General features: G+C 34.5%; 2 protein-coding genes across 4 annotated transcripts in view; one reads left to right on the top strand and one right to left on the bottom strand.

Moving 5' to 3' along the window:
• Positions 1–392: 392 nt before the first annotated feature.
• On the bottom strand, positions 393–3462 carry LOC127063810 (uncharacterized). The gene is made up of 2 exons (XM_050994037.1): positions 3382–3462; positions 393–3311 (listed from the first exon to the last, which is right to left on the bottom strand). The coding sequence occupies exon 2, from the start codon at positions 3176–3178 to the stop codon at positions 464–466; it is 2715 nt and encodes a 904-aa protein (XP_050849994.1). The 5' UTR covers positions 3179–3311; positions 3382–3462; the 3' UTR covers positions 393–463.
• Positions 3463–3680: 218 nt separating this feature from the next.
• LOC127063814 (TBC1 domain family member 14-like) overlaps positions 3681–15550 on the top strand; it is a 157252-nt gene continuing 145382 nt past the window's right edge. For 2 of the 3 annotated variants that reach the window (XR_007781491.1, XR_007781492.1), the window contains exons 1-3: positions 3681–6096; positions 10921–11053; positions 11634–11752. Coding sequence is in view for 1 of the 3 variants with exons in the window: in XM_050994050.1 (XP_050850007.1) it covers positions 4033–5952 (1920 nt within the window). In the remaining 2 variants the exon portion in view is untranslated. Of the gene's footprint in view, positions 10716–10920; positions 11054–11633; positions 11753–15550 lie in introns of those variants that run through there. The other variant, XM_050994050.1, reaches the window with a different exon arrangement.

The raw sequence follows: 15550 nt of genomic DNA on the forward strand, positions 1-15550 counted from the left end.
ACCTTAAGTAGAAGAGTAGACGATGATTGGTTAATTACAGTAGTTTCGTTGGTCAATTCCAATCGTTCTGGTTATCACGAAAAAACGACTTCAATTTACAACCAATGATCACGCGAGCAAAATTAAACGCTATTTTGAAGAAAAATGTATAAAATATCAATTTGAGCTTACGTCCACAAATTTTATTTATTAATTAACATTTTCTAAAAGAATTTGTTAATCGTATAAAATAAGTTCGAAAAATAATAAAAATGGTATAAAGGTAAGGACAAATTTAATACGAAGCAAGAATCGATCGATCGATCGATCTCCATTCTCGTTTGACTAAAATGAAAAGAGGTCGATAAAAAAAAAAAAAATGAGAGGTTAAGGTAGAAGGAAAAAAATAGAAATATCGAAATTTTTTTAATATATTCGAATTCTTTTACATCTAATTATTCCATCTTTGTTACATACAATGATTTCAATATTGTTTACTTTTATTACTGTACAAACTCTTATACGCTACGAATATATTATGACAATCCTCTATATTACTATTTTTCCTTACCATTTCTTGCGAAGCAAAATCAGAAAATTCCTTTCGAAAATTCGTCGCAATGCTTAATTCATTTAGACTAACTTTATTTTTATTCGTTTGACCTTCAGGTAGTAACGTTTTGTCGAATATGAATGTTGATTTGATGAGACTTATAGCTTCTCGTTCGTTTTCATGTAAGATTAAATTATCGAACGTACTAATGTTATTCATAAATAAATGAAATGAATCTTCGATATCCGATAATCGTATCATGAAATCTGGATCACACGTTGCCAAGTGTCGTAAAAATTTAATTCCATCTCTCATCGTAGTTAATTGTTTTCTTTTGATATTAATCCAATAATTTTTGTCTGATCGATCCTTTGGATACATTTGCTTCATGTATTCTTTTATACCATATTTCTTCAATTCAGTACAATGTATATACTGTTTGTTCAATCGTTCCGTGAAGTTATAATCTATATTCATCGGAAGGAAGTCATCATTGGATATACATAGGTCATTTTCAAATTGTAATTTACCTAAAGACACCTCTGAGCATCGACATAACATTTTTATGATGAGTCTTAAAAGTTTCATACAACAATTACAAGAATTTCCGGTTTTTACAAGAAGAGCATTTGTGTGTAATGCAGTTTGTATAAATGATAGTAATGAATGTGTTATGTTTATTGTTGTTATGAGATCAAAGTCGACATTTTCAATCTGTCTTATAAATATTTGCAAAATACAAGCATCTGACGTAAAACGTAAAGGATCTTCCCAGATGTTTTCAGCCATATTATGCGGATCTGTACAAATATTTTCAAGAAACGTATTATAATTAATAAGGGTCGTCATCATTTTAGTTAATGGAACGTAACAAAGTGACAGGGGTCTTGAAAACACTAATTCTTTAAATATCTCAAAAACAAAATCTATTCCGCTATCGCAATATCCAACTTTTTTGGATACATTACATAAAAGCTCTGCAATTGCACTTATAAGGCCACTAAATTGATGAGATCTTCTCACTAGTCCTATTGAACTTACAAGCTGTAAAATCATTTCTAACATTTCAAAATCTAGACCTCTTTTATCCCAAGAATTATAACGTATCATATATTTAGAATATTCCTCGTAAGATGTATCTTCGTTTACGAGTAATGACGTTTGTCCTGCTATGTAATTACTAAGATAAAATGATTCGGATGCAATATGCGATAAAATGCCAAAAATTCTTCTAGCTTCTATTCCGTGTTCATTTTCATGCCATGCATTTGCATCACACGTAGATTTGGTATAAAAAATTGGAGTTTTATAAACATCAGAAAAATATAGATCATTCATATCTCTGATGTCATCATTTTTCATAGCATGAAAAATAGTTCGCAAAACAATTATTGTATTTATAATCAACTCCCTTGAAGTTGAAACTAATTTATTTATAATAGGTATACAGGCATCAGAATCCAATTCTGAGCTTGCCTTATTTTTGATTGTAGCAAGATCAGATAAGACAAATTCTAAAGATAATTTCCTACCATTTATCGTAGTGATTACGGGTTTTACTAGATCAGGATTTTCAAAAATTCTAAATGTTTGCTCTTCTTGTAAAATGAGTAAATTTTGTTTTCCAATTTTTTCTGTTATCTGAATTTCAACTAAAGATTTTTCTGGCAATGCAGGTTCAAAACTTTGTGATGGAACTTTCAAAAGGGGATAATGAAATATCAATGTTCTTAAAAAATGACTGTTTCTATGATACAAGTTTGATACTTGAGTATCAGCATCTTTTTTTCTTGTACATTTAGTACTAGACGATGAATGACTCTTTATATTAATTTTACGATTAATATTAGGTGACATCGTATTAGCGGTATGCGGTTCAACCAACTTAATATGTCCAGATTCTAACAACTTGCATCGTTCCAAAAGTTTTTCTATCTCTAAAGCTTGTAAATCAAGCTGAGTTTTTAAATCTTCTTTTTCCTTAAAGATTTGATTAATCTCTGTTCTATGTTGTTTAGCCTGTTCTTCGATCAAATGCATTTTCTCTACCTTATCATTTTCTGCACGTACCTGCGTTTGCTGTAATTGATTTCTTAAGAAAACCGTTTCTCCATCTTTCATTATAAAGTCATTCAATAACTTATTCCTTTCTAGCTTTAACTTATTTAATTCTTTTTCTAAATCTTTATGTTCATTATTATCAGATACAGTGATGTTTCTATTTAACTGAAACGTCGAGTTATAATTCTGTTTATATAGTAATTTCTTTTCAAAATCAGTGTAGTCATCACCTTGCGTAAATGTCTTTACTTGTGAAATAGGATTTTCTGTATTAGTAGAATAGAATATTTGTTTACTTGTCGATGGGAGATTCTCTTTTGTGACAAGAGCATTCTGTTTTCCTTTGGACTCAATGAAAATATTATCATCATGCAAACATGCTTGAGATGCTACAAAGTCCATTTTCTCGATCTCTTCTTCCGCAAAATCATCGCCCCATACATCTTCGAAACGTACATTTTGTTTACTCGAAGAATCACTTTTAGATCTTGCACCAGAATATGAAGATCTCGATCCATCAAGTTTCAAACGTTTCGTAGGTACCGCGGAATAATTATTGTCGTCTTTATCAGTTCGTTTAAACATATTTGTTAGATCATTCTACAGATCATTTGACGGATCATTATATATGATTTATGTCCCGTAAAAATGTTTTATTAACACAAGTTACATGTACACGATTATTTTAAAGGTTATTACGTGATGAAATCATCGAGGTCTGTAATAGATACATATGTATTCATTATGAAATGTATACGAGATAAAATAGTAAAAAATGGAAATATTACAAAAAAATATTTTATCAGATTAAAATATTACGTATGAACGTAAATAAACATAATAAAAGTGCATATTTTGAAATTTGTTGATTATATATATATATACATATATATATAAAGGTGGACCAATCAAAATGTTGGTACTTCAGAATTTGCGAGGTTAACATTTAACAGATGCATCCATTCAATATGGCGTATATGCACTATAGATTGTACTCTTCGCCTTCGTTTTCAATAATCAAGACATGTCCCGTCCAATGTCCGTAAGTATTAAGAATACGGCATAAAGATAAATTAAGTTTTCGGACAGGTAGTGATCGCCGTCAATACATGCTATTCTGCCAAAAATTCACGCAATTTCTTCATCTTGTATTTATATCGATGATTTAATTGGGGCAATCATTGAATTAATATAATTAGTATGTTATATAAAAAAAAATTGGATAAAATGGTACAAGTCGATATGAAAGTCACAATGTAACAGCTGTTTCAAGTATGACAGATCGTATATTGGGTGTTGCCAAGTCGAATGGATGTACAAATCAAAGCATTGTTACGAATTATGATATCGATGCTATGACTACGGAGGAAAACTAAACGATTAAAGAGAATGCATAAACAGAAATTAACGAGTGTCACATTCAATGATTTATCGTGTGAATGGGTTGTCGAGAAGATTATCTACGTGTTGATAAGGTTAGGACAAACCTATCAGCCATGAAGACTCCTGTATCTCAACATTTAAATGGGAGTAATGGTCAGAGTGTTGCGTCTGAAAAGACAGCATCATATTTGATATCACGTTATAACAATCCATCCAATAATTATCATGTTTTAAAAGTGGCTGGACGTGATTCCAATTGTTACATTGCCAATAACATTGCTCCAAAAATAGGCAAACAGCAGTTAGTATCATTGAATGGTGATTCTGTAAGTTGTAACAGTGTGAATGTAAACGAGGCTTTGGCATGTGATGTAGTTACTATGCCAGCGGTAAAGACAAAAGCTTTATGCGTACACATTCGTGAAAATAAATGGTACGATGCTGGCAATGTAGTTTCTGTAGGGGTAGCAGGAACTAGTCTAAGTCATGCCTTGGAGAGTATGTCTTTGGCTTATAATCCTACTACAAAACAGATATATTCTATGGAAGAAAACGATATGCATTACGACTGTAAATCTCAGTATCTAGAATCTCCATGTAATGACAAAGAATTGTCAGCTAGTATAGTGTCAAAAATTGATGGAGATAAATATATGAAACTTGAAAGTGGCAGTGCAAATAGTAGTCCTAGAAACAGTTTACCTCGTTCATGTAGCAGTACAGTGTCTTCCCTTAGCGAAGTATCACCTTCAGGAAGTTTCTTAGGATCAGATGAACAACATATTGTCGTAGATAAACAAGAAAAATCAAAGCGCTGGGGATTAAATACATTGTTTGCAAAAAATGTCTTTTCTTGGAAGAATAAAGGTTCTCAACAATCAACTCCTACAGGTAGCCCATCGAGAAATATTGACAAAGTAGGAGGAAGTTTAGCTCTAATACAACAGCCCAGACCAGCGAACTTACCTGCAAAGAATGCTTTGGAGGAGGAACGTCATCGTAAGCAATACACTGCAATTTTAGAAGCTGCTCGTAAAAGGGAGTTACGCGAAGAAAAAGAACGTAAACAACAAAGGGAACAGCAACTGAAGGAAGAAGAAAGATTAGCTGAAGATTCCCATACATGGAACGTTCATGTGCTACCCAAGTTTGAAAGCGTTAAAGATACAAAGAAAGTACGCGAACTATGGTGGCGCGGTTTGCCACCAAGTGTGCGAGGCAGAGTGTGGAAATTAGCTATTCAGAATAGTTTAAATATAACGCCACATTTGTATAATCTTTGCTTGGACAGAGCAATGTCTAATCCCACAAATGAATCGTTAGCGGCGATCAAATTAGATGTATCTCGTACCTTTCCTACCTTATGTGTCTTTCAAGAAGGTGGACCACTATCAGATAGCCTTCAAGGTATTTTGGCAGCCTACGCCGTTTATAGACCAGATGTTGGCTATGTGCAAGGAATGAGTTTTGTGGGTGCTGTATTATCATTAAATATGGAGCCCTCAGATGCCTTTGCCTGCTTCGCTAATCTCTTAAATCATCCTTGTCACAGAGCCGCCTTTACCTTGGACCAAAAACGAATGAATGTGTATTACAAGGTATATTCAAGCGCGCTTGCACATAAGCTGCCAAAAATATTTTCTCATTTCACAGTAGCTGGTCTTAGTCCAGACCTGTACCTGTTAGATTGGTTGTATACTATATATGCCAAAGCAATGCCTCTTGATGTTGCATGCAGGATCTGGGATGTATTCCTCAGAGACGGCGAAGAGTTCCTTTTTAGAACGGCGCTCGGCGTATTACATTTGTATCAAGAAGAATTGTTGAAAATGGACTTTGTACATGGAGCGCAATTCCTTACCAGATTGCCTGAGAACCTGCAGGCAGAAGCTTTGTTTAACAGTATTAGCCAAATGTCTACTACTGTTGGAACTACAACATTCCAGCAAATGTTGATACAGTTTTCTTCAGTGTGATTTTCTAGCTCTATTTAAGAGCTATTTCATTTAGTTCATAATTGTACATTGCACAGAAAATTTCTTCTTTTCTAGTGAATCTGATGAAGAATAGTGTGTGAAAATTTTAAATATATGATGTATTTAAATTTCGATGATGTCAAAGTGAGTAATAATGTTGCATGCAGTATGAAAGTAGTAAAAATAAGCATATTATTGTGTGCTTGAATACTTGCAAGAATCACTCTCTTATATATCTGTAAAATCTGTATATATAGGTATATGTATATTTGACATTGTTTTTGATGTTTATTTTATCAACAATAGATATTACAGTGTATCTGAATTTCTAAATAGCTAATCAAAATATTTATACAACTTATGAAAATTCGAAATCTTATCATAATAATGTTAAATGTTGGTGCTTCTTATACTAATTCTTTATCCTTGCATAAGATTAATTTAAGATGCAATTGAAAGAAAGTTTCTCAATGAATAGTGAGAAATCTATTCTTGTTTATTGATATATATATATATATATAGATAGATAGATATATAGATACCATATTTTATGAATGTAATGTGTTAATAAAATGCATACATTCATATATAGGAGAATAAATTAGTGAATTTGAGAGGAGAAATATGCATAAAAACCGAAGCACACAATTTACAGACTGGTGCAAGTATTATCTGAGGCAATTGAACAAATATTCTAGATAAAAAAAGTTATATTACTGTATGGTATAAAAAACATATTTTGAAATATTGTCCACAATATTAGTGGCAATACATACTATCTTTTACATATGCATAATAATTTATCTTTATTATGCATATTTCAATATTATTATAAACAAGTAAGTTTTATATATATGTATATGTATATGTATATGTATATGTATATGTATATGTATATGTATATGTATATGTATATGTATATGTATATGTATATGTATATGTATATGTATATGTATATGTATATGTATATGTATATGTATATGTATATGTATATGTATATGTATATGTATATATATATATATATGTATGTATAAGTGAAGACAAATGGGTGGGAATATTAACATAATATTCTATAATAATGCTCTGTGGAATATACTACAATTGATTTTAATGTGCATCATTGAAATGAAAAGTTACAAAAAAAAAAAAAAAACGAAAATTTCGTTTCGATTTTTTTAACAGAATGTTCGAATGATTTCATCCGTCGATTTGTATAATCGTATTTAATCATCTTCCATGTGTTTGTGGATTTACTAGAAGTTGAATTAGTAATCTGAAATAACCTTGTACTCTCGATAAACTATAAGTAAGCTATAACGTATCTCTCTCTCATTGAAGTATTTTATAGTAATTATGTATAATATTTCACTTAGCACTTTGCTGTACAGATACTGAGTTACGAATACGCAGAGACTTATAATCCCGTCTTTTAAGTGGCCTTTCTAATGAAGATAAGATAAATTCAAGATTTAGGAATCAAAGATCTTTCTATGTAATCATTGAGCTTTATTGGAAAAAAGGAATCTCATAAACATATTTTCTTACAACGTACCTACAATAAGCTTATTGTATGTGCTTGTTGCGTAGGTATTTCTTTCTTTGCCGAAACAATATCTTTTGAGGTAAGATGAATTTTTATCTTTTCTTTTAGGAAGCATCGTTTGTTTTATTTTACTGTATTATTATTATTATTTTTAATTAATAATATGCCCGAGTTATTTGTGTAGCTTTCGTCTTTTCTTTTTTTTTTCTGTAATTTTTTCTAGGGACGAAAATAATTGCGATAGATAGTATAGATCAATAATCGATCATCCTATATAGTTTTAATATTAAAATAATTAAAATCACAAGCACATCGCAATAACTTTATGCATAGCATGGCTTGAAAGCTTCAAGTTATGAAATTCTAATATAATACATACACGATAGAAAACTATGTAAGAGGTAACTACGTCGTATCTAGACGATCATTTTTTTCCTTTTCGTGAAAATGAAGATAAAAATCATGATTCTTCTATTCTTTTTGACTATAGAATTCTAACGTAACTTTTAAAGCGAAGCTATACATGGACTATTTTAATTTCAACGCAGCGTATATGTATATGTAAATATCGATTCGCACGAACACATCCATATACATACCTACACATACTCACATAGAAAGTATATTTTATGAAATGCTCCTTTATCGGCACGCTTCTAACGAAACTTTATAAATGCAATTGAAGAATAGTGGAAAAGTTTATTAGATTGGAACTATGAGCAATGGTACCATAGTTGATGTCCTAGTTTTTACTCGACAATACTTCCATTCCATCCACTATTCCAAAATTACTAATTAAACGATTGTGCTAACAAGACTTTAATAAGCTCTTTGGTGTAAATACAAATACCTACGACCATAATACCAATAAGTACGAAGCACAAATTAATTCAATATTTTATCGTTTATTAATACGATCGCAAACGATTATTATAATCTATGACTATCTTTAAAGAATCATCAAAGTCAAAGTGTATCTCTGCATGTACGAACATCTCGCTACCGATTTCCTTATGCGATTGGTATATCGTTAAACGAACGAAATCCCTCTTCAAGAGATATAAATAATAATCTATCGATGCTTAGAAATAAACATGTGCCGTAACGTTAATAATATCCATGATACGACAACGCAATATTTCTTCGAATCTACTATGTTGCATATCAACATATATTTAAATCCTCGTAATCCTCGACTATGTTTAAAATGGTGCTTCGATGAAAAAAAAAAAAAATAAAATAAAATAAAATAATAATAATAATAATAATCTCGTATACATGTATTTTTCATCGTATATTATTATTATAGGTAAAACGACATAATATTTTCAATTTGTTTCGACGTCACGAAGGATAAATAAAATAAGAGGCATTTAAGTACATTACGTGCGAAAGTTAAGAACTCCTTTCACGACGTACGTATATGTGTATGTACATAAATACCAAAGATTATACTTACAATCTTTCCGAAAAAATGTGTATCGAACTTATCCTCTATCGATCATCTTCGCGATAGCTTTCTAACGTTATATACAAAAAATTTGAGGCATATATTTCATCGATTTATGACGCTAACAATGATAATGATAATGCAACGATCTTTGTAAAAAGAAAGGAAAAAGGAAAATTGAGAAAAAAAAACAAGTACGATATCGAACACCATTCTATGTCCTGTCATTGAATATTAAACGATATATTTTATCTACTTAAATAGGCATTGTCATTATCACGTAATAAGCAGCATTATTCGTTCATCGAACATAATATTATAACAATGTGCCAAGTGTTTTACGAATATTAATGGACGGTTCTATTGTAAAAGGAGCGCAAAGAATCAGCTAATCTTTGTGCACTTCTTCGAAACGACGGGCGTATATACATGGTGCATTATTCTAGTTATTCTTTTTTTTAACGAGCGAATTACATTTAAAAATTGTCTACGTCTACGGAATCATAATTATCGATTTAATAAATATATACATACGTAAATGAAACGTACACGTGAGTGTGTAAAGTGAAAACAAGAGAAAAAAAGAAAACAGAAAGAAACCAAAACAAACATGTGCGATATAAACACACGTGTGACGTCAAGATACCGGTAGACTCATTCACGATTTTCGTGTAAACGAGAGAGGCTCGTAAAAGAAAAAATAGAGGAAACTAAATATTTTATATATCGATTAGCAATCACGATTGAAATTTTCGTCGCAGTTTATCGATTTTCGAACGAATCCAACGATTTAACTACGTACGTACGATCGGAAACGAGGCTTTTTCATCGCGATCTTCTTTCGATGATGTACCTACCTGTATCTTGCAATCTTCGTTCGAACGTTTAGTCCGATCATTGAAAGATAGAATCGATAATCTCTATTAGCTAGAATCTCTTTCACAAGTGCAAAGTCTCAAAGGGAAAATGCACTAAACGGCATGCTTAACACTAACATGACACTTCTGTGTTCCTTGTCGTTAGTGCCTCAGTAAAGGAACTCATTATATATATTTTTGACGCGTTTTATCGTGTACAATTACCTTAAGTGCAATACTGTAATATATATTTTTTAAAGGAATCGAACCCAATATTTATTTTGTCAAACGTGCGCATCGATGTAAGGCGATGTGGGTGTACTTCGAGACGGTACCTCCTCTTGGACGAGTTTCTACAAAGTTTTCGCATTGGAGAATGTCGTGTACGATCGAGAGAAACGAACATTGGACTTGTTCTAAGGAACGACGAACGACGAATGAACGAACGAACGAACGAACGGCTATTTTTCCTCTTTGAGAATCTGTCGATTATAACGATGTCATTCTTATTCGATATCTCTTACATACGCCTCTCTCGAAGTATACTCATTATATTATTGTAATAAGTATTACAGTAACCTGATGAATACTACTACTCTGTACATAAATACGTATGTGCTTGCTTCCTAACTTAAAAAAAAAAAAAAGAAAAAGAAGAAGAAAAAAGACAAAAAAAATAAATAAATAAACAGAAGTGAAATACGAAGAGGATTAACTGGCGTATCGCTAAATATATAAACACATAAACGACGATTTTTATATCATTAACGAACGACAAAGATATTAATATTATTATATATCGATGATATGTAAACGTGTACGCGCGCGCGTGGTTACATCGTAATACCAGCGACATATCTCTATGGATGACTTTTGTTTCGCATATGAATAAATTACGTCTTACGATATCGAATATTCTTGGGTTCTTTAGCTCTTCGACTTCCGATAAGATCTCATCCTCGTAACCGTCGCCCTCTTAGATATCATTACTTATGATTTACGATCGGCGAAAAACAGAGGCCGTACACGCCAAAAGAAACATACTTTAGCAACAAATTGCTTTCCCATTAAGAGCTCGTTATAAACTTCTCTTAAATCATGCATGCGTTTCATTCCAGAGGACAGAACGCACTCGCTAACCTGATAGAAGGACCAACAGGTACATACACCATACCTACATACTACAACGTCATACGTCGTGGGGCGCAGATAGAAGGCGAGTGGAGAAATGAAAAGGATAAAGGAAAACCGGTATGTGCTGCCAAGTATGATCCATTATGTTGTACAGGGTTAAGCAGGGTTACACGCGCCCGAGACAAACGTTGCTAACGGGAATTAATGACAAGAGAGAAAGAGAGAGAGAGAGAGAGAGAGAGATTCTAACAGTAAATTCGAATTACATCGTATCGTTCTCTCTTTCTCTTTCCCGCGTATATTTTGTGTCCATCTAAGTACAACGTAACCGTAGGATAATTATATTTAACGATCCCGATAAAAAGATGAAAGATAATTTTTCATAACGTGAGTACGTTATCCACGGATATATATACATATAGATTTGTACGACGTAGATATGTGTTACGTTGTTTTACGCTTGATGTAAAATTAATTTTCGAGTTACTTGACAAGGATTTTCGTTTAATCTCAATTCGAAGTAATTTGGGTGTAAGGACCGTGTATCCGGACGTAGCACGGCATCGCGTAAATTTCATTTCAACGTCTTCGCGATTCCATTTACGTTGTACGGCGTTGAGATCGAGCAAGCGAGCGAGTTAACGAATGAGGGAGCAAAGACGTTCATTAATGGAACGAGAAATCGGTTTTCCAACAGACAAAGGGAACGCAAGTGGATACTCTTTGCCGGACGAGACATCACTCAACTAATCTTCCTAACTTTGACTTCTATCCTTAATTGGAGAGGATCCAGAAACGAGAAGGTCTAGAGAGAAGGTATGTACTAGGTTGTAGGTGAGCTGAGGGAAATCCTTCGTTGGACGAGTAAATAGGGTTTTTACTTCTACCAGTTTATTTCCACGCCATGTCACGCCACGCCACACAGCACGTCACGCTATGCTTTCATTTAGATTCGACGTAGGTATGAAACATACGTAAAGGAGAATTTCCCTTGAATCTACGCTAGAGGTAATTTCTCCTTTTCCTTCGATCTACCACGAGAAATACGTTCTCTGGACGTGTAACGAATGGATATCCGAACGTACGTTCCTTTACTTCGATCATCCTTTGGCTATGCTTTAAGAGAGATACAGATGGATAGAGGGAGTACTTTCCAAATTGTACAAAATAGAGAATCGTAAGGATTCAAGGAGCTAATGAATAAGACTCAAAGTCTTTTGAGAACGTAATCCTAACAGGTATAATAATAAAAGATATATCGAATGTTTTGACAATATCCGTTGCAAGAGCTTTAGATCCGTATGTAATTATCAGAACGACTCGTTCGAGGGGTGCACAGTGTTTGAGGATCGAGTCCGATTTCTGACAGGCGCAACGTGCCTTTTAAGGTTTAATCTCTTCGTGGCGATGTGTGGTTACGCTATGGTCCTCCCCCTTTTCTCTTCTTCGTACTCTCTCGCGGAACGTTGTTAACTCGGAGTCACGGGGTTACGCACCCTAGAAATAGAGTCAATAAATTAGGGGAGTTAATCCTATCCAAGGTTGAAGTATGATTTAACGCGAGCCAGTTACCGTTCGCGAGCACGAAAGCCTCCTGATTTTCAAGTTATGAGAATTACAGCTTTGCCGGGACCTGTAGATTCCACCCTTCTTGAGCGAGGGGCTCATTCTGCCTCATCGACGACTAAATACTTCCGGCATTAATGTCGACGGCCGTAGGATTAAACCGAGTCGAATTGCTGGATTTCGAGCTGCTCGAGATCTTCGAAGAAATCTCTATGTAAATTAAGTGCAACCCTTTTGGACCAATTTGAGTCCAACTAATTTTTGTTATCTTCTCTGACTTTCGTAGCTCTCTGTCTCTCTCTCCCTCTTTATATCTCTCCCTCCCTCTCTCTCTTTCTCTTTGTCTCCCTCCCTCCCTTTTTCTCCCTCTCTCTCTCTCTTTGTTTCTCTCCCTCCCTTTCGCTCCCTGTCTCTCTCTCTCTCGTCGTCTTATAATCACAATGATCTCGATCGATCGCGTTCAAAGTGAACAGATTAGTAAGCAGATAGTTCTCCTAATAGGGGCCTTGCAATTAGCTGTCTCTCTCTCTTAATGCGTCTGCTTGTTCGCAGATATAGATTACGTAAGATAATGAACGAGGATTTTGCATCTATACGTCGCTAATTGACCTGTCCATACCACGTTTATTACAGCCTGCGTTTGATAGTTCGAGGAAACAAGGAAACATATCTATTGAAAAATATTTCTAGAAGAAATCGATTTATTGTTAACTTTGATACAATCGTGAAGGGGCATTATTCGCTGTCCTTGAGGTGTCGTTAACGTATTCTTTGAAAATACGTATACAATCGACTAAGGTATATTATTCGTTTGTAATGTTTACCTTTTCCTTCTCGGTACCGATTATTATTGTGTACTAGCTCCTTCTTACGTCGAACTTATTGTTAGTCCTTTCCAAGACTTCGTAACGATAAGAAGCACTATTTATACTCTCCGTAGAAACAAGTAACAACGATCAAGTAATAACGATTATTTCAGATACGTATTACTCGCGTTTATTCGGCTCTCCAACAAATCACTATGATTCGATTTATAAAAAGCATTCCAATTAGAAAGGTTGATACAATTTAGCGATAGCAGTTCGTTCGAACTAGCGATTTTCTGCCTCGTGCGTTTATTATCATTGGCATAACGTGCCGTCGTTCGGTCCAACAAAATATAATCGAAGGGTGGTTGCATATCCGCTGTACCAGTTGTCCCCAAGAACGAAGACGAATCGATTGGGACCATAGCACGGAGGCGTAAACCAATCGGACTAATAGAATTTCCCCCGTTGCCTATGGAATGATTCATAGGACGTCGCATGGGAAGCGAATTTATTAATAGGAAGTCGATCCATCGGTTACACCACCATGTTAGTAGTATTCATTGCGAACGGATTCGTCATTATTAGCTTATTGTATTATGTATCCGATTTAAGGTTTTCGATGTACGTAATTAATAGGTTTATCGATCGATCGATTTATAATCTAAGGTAAGATAAAACAAGTTTTACAGATAAGAAAAATATTACAATCGATTGATTATTTTCAACGAGACACCGCTCGAGCGATTCTCAGAATATAAAAAAAGAAAAAAAAAAAAGATCGACTTTAATTCTCTATCGGTTAACCGAAATAAAGCTAACGATACAAAGTAGGTAAAAAGGACGAATAAGCTTTACTAGCACTCGTCGACCAAGGTATATATCGATCTTGCGGCCAACTGATCCTCTTTTATTATCCCATCTACGATCGAGTATTGTACTCGAACGGTCGATTCTTTCGAAAGCGGCACTCACCTTAGGCAATGCCATTCCTTCCAATTCCGTGGATATCGTTTTCCATGGAAGAAGGAGTTCCGCCGTGTTGTCGATTTCCTTCTTGATCCTTCCTCCTATGAACGTTATACGCGACACCGAGCCGAAATTGCCCGTGGCACCGATCGTTCCGGCAGCTGTTCACTTTCCTCATATTTTCTTATCGTTTTATACGTTACCCGTTTCTCTCTTTAGTTACTACTTACTACCACTATTGTATGATATATATGAATGTATCGCCGTCTCACATTTGTAATCTCTTCTCACGCTACGTAATTGTATTTAAAGATTATTGTTTCTTATCTTAACCCGATCTTCGTGTCTTCTTTCTACTTGAGACTTATATAATCTAGACAATGTATTATATCAAGTACTCGATTATTACGAACCGATCGACGTACACGTATAAGTATGTTACGTCTTTCCATAATGGAGTAACATCTTCAGCCTATTTAGCTCGTGCTTACGTCAGAAGTTACGTAAGCGTGTTCTCAAAAAGGAAAAGAAAAAGAGATATCCCGGGGCCCGTTCGCGAATTTCGAAGCAAGGAGACAGTGTATGCTGCTAGAAACGTAACTCCCAAAGTGCAAGTTCTTGCGCAACGAGCTTGCTTCGCAGTGATTCATCATTGTTACGGAGGATATTGGGATATATATCGAGACGGTCCCTCGGGCTAGAAGCAAATGGAGTAGACAAGAGTAGCACGAGGATGTTGGAGAGAGAGAGAGAGAGAGAGAAAGACGGGGGTTGCGTCTATACTTACCCTCTATCTACTTAAATGCCCCTACATCCCAGCCAATGGAGGGTACTTACTATCCACCGTCTCGTGCGAGCCCTACCCCTGCAGTTTTCTGATTAAACTACTTCTATTTCTACTAGAAAAAAGTGTACACTCTGGTCATGATCGAAAGCTCCTATTTACGATCATTCTTGTCTTTTTTTTTTTTTCTTTACTTCCTCGATTCCCATATGCATAAACTCTTTCGTCTACCTAACCACGAGTTAGGAGCACCGAACCGTACAATTTCGAAATAATCTATGTACACTTATTTACTCTACACGTTAGCAGAGCTCCGATCTCGACGGCAACAGGCATGAGTTTCGGCTGTTCCGATTGCCAAAGTTTTTAGTAAGAAGAAAAGGAAAGGAAGCCACGTTTCTTCTTCAGGATCGATCGCAGCTGCACGTGTCCAGTTTTCGACGATTACAGCCGATTACAATCTGTCGGCTCGCGTTACGATCTCGCCCT

Source organism: Vespula vulgaris, chromosome 5, assembly GCF_905475345.1.
Source record: "Vespula vulgaris chromosome 5, iyVesVulg1.1, whole genome shotgun sequence".
Classification (NCBI taxonomy): domain Eukaryota; kingdom Metazoa; phylum Arthropoda; class Insecta; order Hymenoptera; family Vespidae; genus Vespula; species Vespula vulgaris.

Bases quoted from the DNA above. Each gene is read 5' to 3' on its own strand.
- LOC127063810 (XM_050994037.1), bottom strand. From the start codon at position 3,178: ATGTTTAAACGAACTGATAAAGACGACAATAATTATTCCGCGGTACCT.